At 34.7% G+C, this 10,000-nt stretch overlaps 4 protein-coding genes across 4 annotated transcripts in view; all 4 read left to right on the forward strand.

Moving 5' to 3' along the window:
- Positions 1-978, forward strand: part of LOC122249119 (uncharacterized) — a 1,268-nt gene extending 290 nt beyond the window's left edge. The window contains exons 2-3 of the mRNA XM_086546134.1: positions 345-576; positions 710-978. Coding sequence (XP_086402260.1) covers positions 345-576; positions 710-806 — 329 coding nt within the window. The 3' untranslated portion in view covers positions 807-978. The remainder of the gene's footprint in view (positions 1-344; positions 577-709) is intronic.
- A 2,142-nt stretch (positions 979-3,120) lies between these two features.
- On the forward strand, positions 3,121-4,825 carry LOC122249120 (uncharacterized). Its single transcript, XM_086546136.1, has 3 exons — positions 3,121-3,219; positions 3,516-3,747; positions 3,881-4,825. The coding sequence occupies exons 1-3, from the start codon at positions 3,207-3,209 to the stop codon at positions 3,969-3,971; spliced, it is 336 nt and encodes a 111-aa protein (XP_086402262.1). The 5' UTR covers positions 3,121-3,206; the 3' UTR covers positions 3,972-4,825.
- A 1,850-nt stretch (positions 4,826-6,675) lies between these two features.
- LOC122249130 (uncharacterized) lies at positions 6,676-7,814 on the forward strand. The gene is made up of 3 exons (XM_086546135.1): positions 6,676-6,826; positions 7,293-7,524; positions 7,658-7,814. Exons 1-3 carry the CDS (start codon positions 6,814-6,816, stop codon positions 7,752-7,754), a joined length of 342 nt encoding a protein of 113 aa, XP_086402261.1. The 5' UTR covers positions 6,676-6,813; the 3' UTR covers positions 7,755-7,814.
- An 860-nt stretch (positions 7,815-8,674) lies between these two features.
- LOC122249127 (uncharacterized) lies at positions 8,675-9,952 on the forward strand. The gene is made up of 3 exons (XM_086545793.1): positions 8,675-8,690; positions 9,549-9,717; positions 9,853-9,952. Exons 1-3 carry the CDS (start codon positions 8,675-8,677, stop codon positions 9,941-9,943), a joined length of 276 nt encoding a protein of 91 aa, XP_086401919.1. The 3' UTR covers positions 9,944-9,952.
- Positions 9,953-10,000: the final 48 nt, after the last annotated feature.

Consider the following 10,000-nt stretch of genomic DNA (forward strand, 5'->3'; position numbering starts at 1 on the left):
AGATGAAGTTTGTTTTCACCTGTATTTGAAAAAAAAATGAAATGATGGGACGGTGACCGACGGTGAAAACTCTTTCTTATGAAGAAAATGCTCTTAAACAACTCAGACAATGTGGATCAAACATTATCTATGGATCAAACTTCACTCACAGGAAGAAAGTACTGCTGTTTTATATACATACATATATATATATATATATATATATATATATATATATATATATATATATACAGGTATATATATATATATATATATATATATATATATATATACAGGTATATATATATGTGTGTATATGTATCTTTTTTTATCCAAACGGAAACTACTAAACCATCCCGTTTCAGGAATCACCATCGCCACCCTCCTCTTCGCCCTGGCCGCCCTCACGCAGGCAGCCGACACGACACCCAAAAACGACCCACGACTCTTCAGCGACAACGACACCACCGTCAGCATCGGCGGCCAGAGCCTCCTCTACATCGCGATCCTCATCGTCGGTCTGGTGCTCGTCTTGCCCGCCCTGGGGCTCTTCGGGGCACCCAAGACGGATCAGACGTACGACTACGTCTCTGCCAGGTGAGTTTCGTCTCGTCGTGGATGGCTTTAAATTTGGGTTCATCTCTAATGTATAATACGAATGGACTATTAGTAGATTAGCTTCAGTATCAACAAAGAAAATATATATCAAATCCAATCTCAATTCCAACAGTGCTTACGGCGCCCCGGCCCCAGCCCCAGCCTACGATGAGAAGACTACCTTCAACGTTCACCAAATCATTGAAGATGCTGTCAACAAGTTCCAGTAGAGACCGCGAGCATAATCGAATATTATGCAGAAAAAGTTGTTTTCCTGTTGTCATCATGATTATTTCTTTTCACGTTGACGTAGAAGACAGTGAAACCCGTGATTGATCTGTTGATTGTTTACTTTATTTAATCTTATTTATTTTGTGATGTAAATAAATTGTTTTGTTAAAATATTTGTTTCCGCTTTCGTCCTGTCCTAGAGTGTATTATTCTGCATATTTTTTTCTACTTCTTACTATCTCTTTCTTTGTATTTCTTTCAATTCTTCCTTCTCATTCCTTCAGTCTCTCCTTTTTTCTTCAGTCTCCCCATCTCCCTCTGCTTTTATTCTTATATATCTCCCTCTATGCCTTCCACTCGCTCTATTTCCTTCTAATTCAGTGCCACTGACTTTCAATACAGTAAGTGTAAACTTTTGAGAGCATTAAAAATTGTGATCCCTCTCTTTCTCATTCACGTGAAAGAGAAAACGAGATGTTAAGTTAAGAAAACGAGATGTTAAGAAAAGAAGACATTTAAAGACCACTATGCACAGAAAGAGCGAAAAATAGACAGAATATGATTATCTTCCCAAATCAGCATCATCAAATCATATTTTTTAGTAATCACTTTTTAATCACTGTCTCTTGTCTGATTTCTATTATTTTCTCCTTTTTGTTGTTCCTTATCTCATGACTAGTCGTTCATGAAGTGAAGTAGAAAAAGCAAAACAATATCACGTCAGCACGATTTATATATACCGTATGCATGTATGTATGTTTCTGTGCGCGTGTGTGCGTTTGCAATATATATATATATATATATATATATATATATATATATATATATATATATATATATATATATATATATATATATATATGTAACTATATATAGACACACATATGTGTATATATATATATATATATATATATATATATATATACTTGTTAGATCCGCAACTACTGTAGAGCTAAATGACGTCAGAGGCAAGGAGCAAGGAATACTCTTATGACGCAAAAGAAAAATGAGCATTAAAGATAATAATGATAGTTTCAAATTTCTTTCAAAAATGAAATTCATTTTGAAACGAAATAAAATCGCACTTGAAACGAAATTAGATACTCCATCAAAAGAAGAAGCACAAACGAGTCATTGGAGGGTCATCTCTACAAGGATTGGATTCACTTACCAGCGATCAGTTACCGGCGATTGTAAAATGGGATTCGTTGCATTCAGTAGTGGTAGTTCGTTGGAAGGAGTTACGATCGTAAAATGACAATATCACTCTAGTTCCGATGGCAGCCGCCAGGGGGATGTCTTGGTGCTCAGGTAAAGCTATTGTGCCAATCAGCTATCGCTTTAAAGGATTATGTATGTATATATGTATATATATATATATATGTGTGTGTGTGTGTGTGTGTGTGTGTGTGTGTGTGTGTGTGTGTGTGTGTGCGTGCGTGTGTGTGTTTGTGTGTGCATGTCTGTGGCTGTGTGTCTGTGTGTGTGAAAATATACATATATGTACATATACACACATACATATATATACATACACACATATATATGTATATACGTATCATATATACACACGCATACATATATACTAGTGTGTGTGTACAAATACATGTGTATATAAATATATTATAATGTACTAGATATAATAATCAAAACATGCACTATCTGAAATAACATGGGAATTTATCCTACCGATGGCCTTTGTAAACGTTGTTAAACCATGTGTTTGCTATCATTATAATTATGATTGAGGCACAGCTACTCATTTGAGAGTCGTAAGTCGCGTTTAAGATCTTTTATCATATATATATATATATATATATATATATATATATATATATATATATATTTATATATATACATCTATGTATGTATGAATATACTCGTACACACACACACACACCACACACTCCACACACATATATATATATATATATATATATATATATATATATATATATATATACATACATATATATAAGCATAATGTATGTACATACATACACACAAACACACACATTATATACATATATATGTGTGTGTGTTAGTGTATTTAAAAATACATACACATATATATCTATATTTATCTATATGAATATCTACATATATATATATACATATACATATACACGTGTATGCATAATATATATAGTGTGTGTGTGTGTGTGCATATAATATATATATGTGTGTGGGTGTGAGAGAGAGAGAGAGAGAGAGCAGACATGACTATATCCCCGCCCCGAAAGAGAGAGTGTATGAGGCAATGCAGGTACTGTAGCCCGCTCATATGGTCTACATAAATAAGCTCTGGAGACGTGAGTGGTACCAGTCATCCCATGAACAACAGCGAGTGACAACTGTGTTCTTTGTCCTGCTCCGTTTCTTAGCTTTTGCGCTACACAATGGCCGCTCAGGGTACGCTTTAACATTAATACAGTATATGCAAGTGCATGTGCGAGTATTTATAAAGTATATGTAAAGGCACTTGCGATATGTGCATATGTCTTTGTGTTTGTATATTGGAAACTTTTAAACAACTCAGACAATTATGGATTAAACGTTATCCTAGTTCATTAGGATAAATACCGAACGAGATTTTTATCATATAGAACAAGCCGCACTCACAGGAATAAAACACTGTTTTATATAACTTTTGTTTTCAAACCATACTGAATAAAACGGAAACTACTAAACCATCCTTTTTTCTTCAGGAATCACCATCGCCACCCTCCTCTTCGCCCTGGCCGCCCTCACGCAGGCAGCCGACACGACACCCAAAAACGACCCACGACTCTTCAGCGACAACGACACCACCGTCACCATCGGCGCCGAGAGCCTCTTCTACATCGCGATCATCTTCGTCGGTCTGCTGTTGTTCTCGTCCTTCTTGGGCTTCTTCGAGACATCCAAGGCAGCTCAGCCCTACGACTACGTCTCTGCCAGGTGAGTTTCGTCTCGTTGGGAATGGCCTTGGATGTGGATTTATATCTAATGGTAACCATGAATGGATTATTAGTAGATAAGCTTCAGTATCAACAAAGGAAATATATATTAAATCCAATCTCAATTCCAACAGTGCTTACGGTGCCCAGGCCCCAGCCTACGATGAGAAGACTACCTTCAACGTTCACCAAATCATTGAAGATGCTGTCAACAAGTTCCAGTAGAGACCGCGAGCATAATCGAATGTTATGCAGAAAATGTTTCCCTGTTGTCATCATGATTATTTTTTCACGTTAACTTTTCAGCTTACGTGATTTTTTGCTCTTGATTGACGCAGAAGACAGCGAAACTCGTGACTGATCTGTTGATTGTTTAACTTATTTAATCTTATTTATTTTGTGATGTAAATAAATTGTTTTGTTAAAATACTTGTTTCCGCTTACGTCCTGTCCTAGAGTGTATCATTGTGTCTATTTTAATTTTTCATTTCTCTACTGCTCACTATCTCTTTCTCTACATCTCTTTCAATTCTTCCTTCTCTTTCCTTCACTCTCCCAGCTTTTTCTATATTTCTTCTCTCCTTATTTTCTTTCAATCTCTCCTATCTTTCATCCGTTCTCTTTTTCCCTTTTGTTTCTATTCCTTTATCTATCCATATCACCCTCAGTATCTCCCATTCACTCTCTCTCCTTTTGTCGTTCTTTGCATTTTAATTTTTTTGATCATTGATTTATAAATGCAGTAAGTGCGAACTTTTGAGAGCTTTAAAAATTGTGATCCATATAATCTCTCTCTCTTCCTCTACCTTTCTCTCCCTCTCTCTCTTTCACATCTAAGAGAAAACGAAGAGATGTTAAGAAAAGAAAAACGTATGAAGGCCATTATGCATAGAAAGAGCTAAACATTGATTGAAAATTATCATATTCCCAAATCATCATCATCATCAAATCCCATCTCTTAGTAAGCGTTTGTTAATCACTATCTCTTGTCTGACTCCTCTTTTATCATTTACTGAATTATTATTATTTCAAATCTCATAATTAGTCGCTGATAAAATGAAGTGAGAAAAGCAATACACACACACACACACATATATACATATATATACATATATATATATATATATACATATATATACATATATATATATTTGTTAAATCTCCATCTACTATAGGGTTAAAGGTTAGAATACTCCCATGACACGAAAGAAAAATATTGAGGAATAACATAAAGACAATGAAATGAGCATTAAAGATAATATAACATTTTAAATTGCTTTGAAACTAAAAATAATTAAATGTAAGTGATTAAAATTCAAAGTTAAATCGCACTATAAAGTTAAAAGACATAGATTCAAAATTAGATACATTATCAAAAGCAGAATCAGAAAGGAGCTTGAGACATTAACGAAGAAGCAAAAACAATAGAAAACAGACACTCAAACTCAGGGGAAAACAAAGCGGCATGCAAGGTCAAATATGCGAGTCACTGGAAGGTCATCTCTCCACTAGGATAGGATTCACTTACCTACGATCGTAAAGTATTCACCAACGATCAGTTACCAGCGATTGTAAAGTGTGATACGCTACATCCAGTAATCGTAGTTCGTTGGAAATAGTTATGAAAACGACAATATCACTCTATTTCCGATGGCAGCCGCCAGGGGTATATCTTGCAGTTATGGTAAAGCTGTAGATATAATTGTATATGTATATATACATATATAGATACATATATGTACATGTATACATATATAGATGCATATGTATGTATATATAAGCGTGTGTGTGTACGTATGAATGTGTATTTCTGCATAAGTATGTATGTATATACATACATATGCATACACATATATATGTAAATATATATATATATACATATATATATATATATATATATATATATATATATATATATACATGCATACATACATATGCATACACAAAGACACACACGCACACACACACACACACACATATATATATATATATATATATATATATATATATATATATATATATATATATATAGATAGATAGATAGATAGATAGATAGATAGATAGATGATAGATATGTATATATGTACATGAATATATCTATATATAAATACGTATATGCATGTGTGTATGATTGTATATACATATGGATATACAATCATATCTATCTATCTATCTATCTGTATATATATATATATATATATATATATATATATATGTGTGTGTGTGTGTGTGTGTGTGTGTGTGTACATACATATATAATATGTACTAGATATAATTCTAAATACATGCATTGTAACTTGTGCATAGTATGACCCTGTCTGAAATAACATTTGAAATTTATCCTACCGATGGTCTTGCCGTTTGGATCATTATTGTTTATTTCATTTAAGATTTACATTTCATATTAGTAGTATTATATCATATGTTTGATATCATTCTGATTATGAATGGCACAAACAAAATATATATATATATATATATATATATATAAATACTCAGATGAGAGTCGTAAGTCTCATTATTAGTTCGCAAATTCTACCGCGATCCGTTTAAGATCTTAACTCTAGTTAGCAATCATATATATACATATATATATATATATATATATATATATATATATATATATATATATATGTGTGTGTGTGTGTGTGTGTGTGTGTGTGTGTGTGTGTGTGTATGTATGTATATACGTATGTATATACATTTATATATATATATATATATATATATATATATATATATATATGTATGTATGTTTGTATGTATGTAAATTTATACACATTGATATATAACATATCTATATGTATCTCTATGTGTATCTTCATATACATATACACGTATATATATGTATATATACATATATAAAGATGTGTGTGAGCAAAAATCATTAGATTCCCGCCCCGAAAGAGAGAAAGTGTGAGGCAATGCAGGTACTGTAGCCCGCTCATAAGGTCTGCATAAATAAGCTCGGGAGGCGTGAGTGGTACCAGTCATCCCGTGAACACCAGCGAGTGACAACCTACTGTGCTCTTTGTCCTGCTCCGTTTCTTAGCTTTTGCGCTACACAATGGCCGCTCAGGGTACGCCTTAACATTAATACAGTACATGCAAGTGTATGTGCGAGCATTTATACAGTATACGTATAAATATTCGATATACGAATGCCAACTTCGTGTGGATATGTCTTCGTGATTGGATACTGGAAACTTCATATAAGATGAAGTTTCTTTTCATCTGTATTTGAAAAATAGTGAAATGATGGGATGGTGACCGACGGTGAAAACTCTTTATTATGAAGAAAATGCTCTTAAACAACTCAGACAATATGGATCAAACATTATCGGAGGATAAATACCGAATCAGATTTTCATTCTATGGATCAAACTTCACTCACAGGAAGAAAGTACTGCTGTTTTATATACATACATACATATATATATATATATATATATATATATATATATATATATATATATACAGGTATATATATCTGTGTGTATGTATCTTTTTTTTTCAAACGGAAACTACTAAACCATCCCGTTTCAGGAATCACCATCGCCACCCTCCTCTTCGCCCTGGCCGCCCTCACGCAGGCAGCCGACACGACACCCAAAAACGACCCACGACTCTTCAGCGACAACGACACCACCGTCAGCATCGGCGGCCAGAGCCTCCTCTACATCGCGATCCTCATCGTCGGTCTGGTGCTCGTCTTGCCCGCCCTGGGGCTCTTCGGGGCACCCAAGACGGATCAGACGTACGACTACGTCTCTGCCAGGTGAGTTTCGTCTCGTCGTGGATGGCTTTAAATGTGGGTTCATCTCTAATGTATAATACGAATGGACTATTAGTAGATTAGCTTCAGTATCAACAAAGAAAATATATATCAAATCCAATCTCAATTCCAACAGTGCTTACGGCGCCCCGGCCCCAGCCCCAGCCTACGATGAGAAGACTACCTTCAACGTTCACCAAATCATTGAAGACGCTGTCAACAAGTTCCAGTAGAGACCGCGAGCATAATCGAATATTATGCAGAAAAAGTTGTTTTCCTGTTGTCATGATTTTTTTTTTTTTTTTCACGTTGACGGAGAAGACAATGAAACCTGTGATTGATCTGTTGATTGTTTACTTTATTTAATCTTATTTATTTTGTGATGTAAATAAATTGTTTTCTTAAAATACTTGTTTCCGCCTTCGTACTGTCCTAGAGTGTATTATTGTGGATATTCTTTTTTTTTTATTTCTTTACTGCTTACTATCTCTTTTTTACATCTCTTTCAATTCTACCTTCTCTCTCCCATCTCTCTCTATCTCTCTTTTCTCCTTATTTTCTTTCAATCTCTCTTATCTCTCACCTGTTCTATTTTTCCCTTTTGTTTCTCTTCATTTAAAAATTGTGATCCATATAATCTTTCTCTCCCTTCCTCTACCTTTCTCTCTCTCTTTCTCATTCACATCAGAGAAAAAAACGAAGAGATGTTAAGGAAAGAAAGAAGTTAGAAGGCCATTATGCGTAGAAAGAGCTAAACATAGACTGAAAATGATCATATTCCTAAATCATCCTCGAAATGTAAGTGATTAATATTCAAAGCTAAATCGCAGTATAAAGTTAAAAGACATAGATACAAAATTAGATACATCATCAAAAGCAGAAGCAGAAACTAGCTTGAGACATTAACGAAGAAGTAAAAACATTAGAAAACAGGCACTCAACCTCACGGGAAAACAAAGTGGCATACAAGGTCAAATATACGAGTCACTGGAAGGTCATCTCTCCACTAGGATTAGATCCACTTACCTACGATCGTAAAGTATTCACCAACGATCAGTTACCGGCGATTGTAAAGTGTGATACGTTACATTCAGTAATCGTAGTTCGATGGAAGTAGTTATGATCGTGAAACTACAGTACCACTCTATTTCCGATGACTGCCGCCAGGGGTATGTCTTGAAGCTCTAGTAAAAGTATAGATATAATTGTATATGTATATATACATAAATAGGTACATATTATGTATATATGAATTTGTGTGTGTACGTATGTATATGTGTATTTTTACACACATACATACGTATATATGTATGTATTATTATACATATGCATACACACATATATATGTATATATATATACATCATACATACATAATCGCATGATTAGTTTGTGAATTCTACCGCGATCCGTTTAAGATCGTAACTCAGGTTAGCAACCATACACACACACACACTTTTTTACATATCCATATGTATCTATATGTGCATCTTCATATGCATATACACGTATATATAAGTATATATATATATATATATATATATATATATATATATATATATATATATATATTATTTATATATATGCATATATAAATATCTGTGTGAGAATAAATTATTATATACCGAAAGAGAGAAAGTGTGAGGCAATGCAGGTACTGTAGACCGCTCATAAGGTCTGCATTAATAAGCTCAGGAGACGTGAGTGTTAGCTTTTTTGCGCTACACAATGGCCGCATATTTGGTATACGATATCTCTGTGGTTGGATATTGGAAACTTCATATAAGATGAAGTTTGTTTTCATCTGTATTTGAAAAATAGTGAAATGATTGGGATGGTGACCGACGGTGAAAATGCTCTTAAACAATTCAGATAATATGGATCAAACATTATCGTAGGATAACTACCGAACGAGATTTTCGTTCTATGGATTAAACTGCACTCACAGGAATAAAGCATTTCTGTCTTATACAACTTTTTATCAAACCATACTGAATAAAACGGAAACTACTAAACCATCTTTTCTCAGGAATCACCAACGCCACTCTCCTCTTCGCTTTGGCCGCTAGCGTCAGCATCGGCGGCCAGAGCCTCCTCTACATCGCGATCCTCATCGTCGGTCTGGTGCTCGTCTTGCCCGCCCTGGGGCTCTTCGGGGCACCCAAGACGGATCAGACGTACGACTACGTCTCTGCCAGGTGAGTTTCGCCTTGTCGGGGATGGCCTTGGATGTGGATTTATATCCAATAGGAACTATGAATAGATTATTACTAGATAAGATTCAGTATCAACAAAGGAAATATATATATCAAATCCAATTTCAATTCCAACAGTGCTTACGGCGCCCCGGTCCCAGCCTACGATGAGAAGAGCACCTTCAAAGTGCACCAAGTCATCGAGGACGCCATCAACAAGTTCCAGTAGAGACCGCGAGCATAATCGAATGTTTTCCTGTTGTCATCGTGATTATTTCTTTTCACG

Source organism: Penaeus japonicus, unplaced genomic scaffold (assembly GCF_977035675.1).
Source record: "Penaeus japonicus unplaced genomic scaffold, GWHDUDI00000001_assembly GWHDUDI00000017, whole genome shotgun sequence".
NCBI lineage: Eukaryota > Metazoa > Arthropoda > Malacostraca > Decapoda > Penaeidae > Penaeus > Penaeus japonicus.

Coding starts and splice junctions, on each gene's coding strand:
- LOC122249127 (XM_086545793.1), top strand. Junction 9,718..9,852: donor TACGACTACGTCTCTGCCAG/GTGAGTTTCGCC, acceptor CAATTCCAACAG/TGCTTACGGCGCCCCGGTCC.
- LOC122249130 (XM_086546135.1), top strand. Junction 7,525..7,657: donor TACGACTACGTCTCTGCCAG/GTGAGTTTCGTC, acceptor CAATTCCAACAG/TGCTTACGGCGCCCCGGCCC.
- LOC122249120 (XM_086546136.1), top strand. Junction 3,748..3,880: donor TACGACTACGTCTCTGCCAG/GTGAGTTTCGTC, acceptor CAATTCCAACAG/TGCTTACGGTGCCCAGGCCC.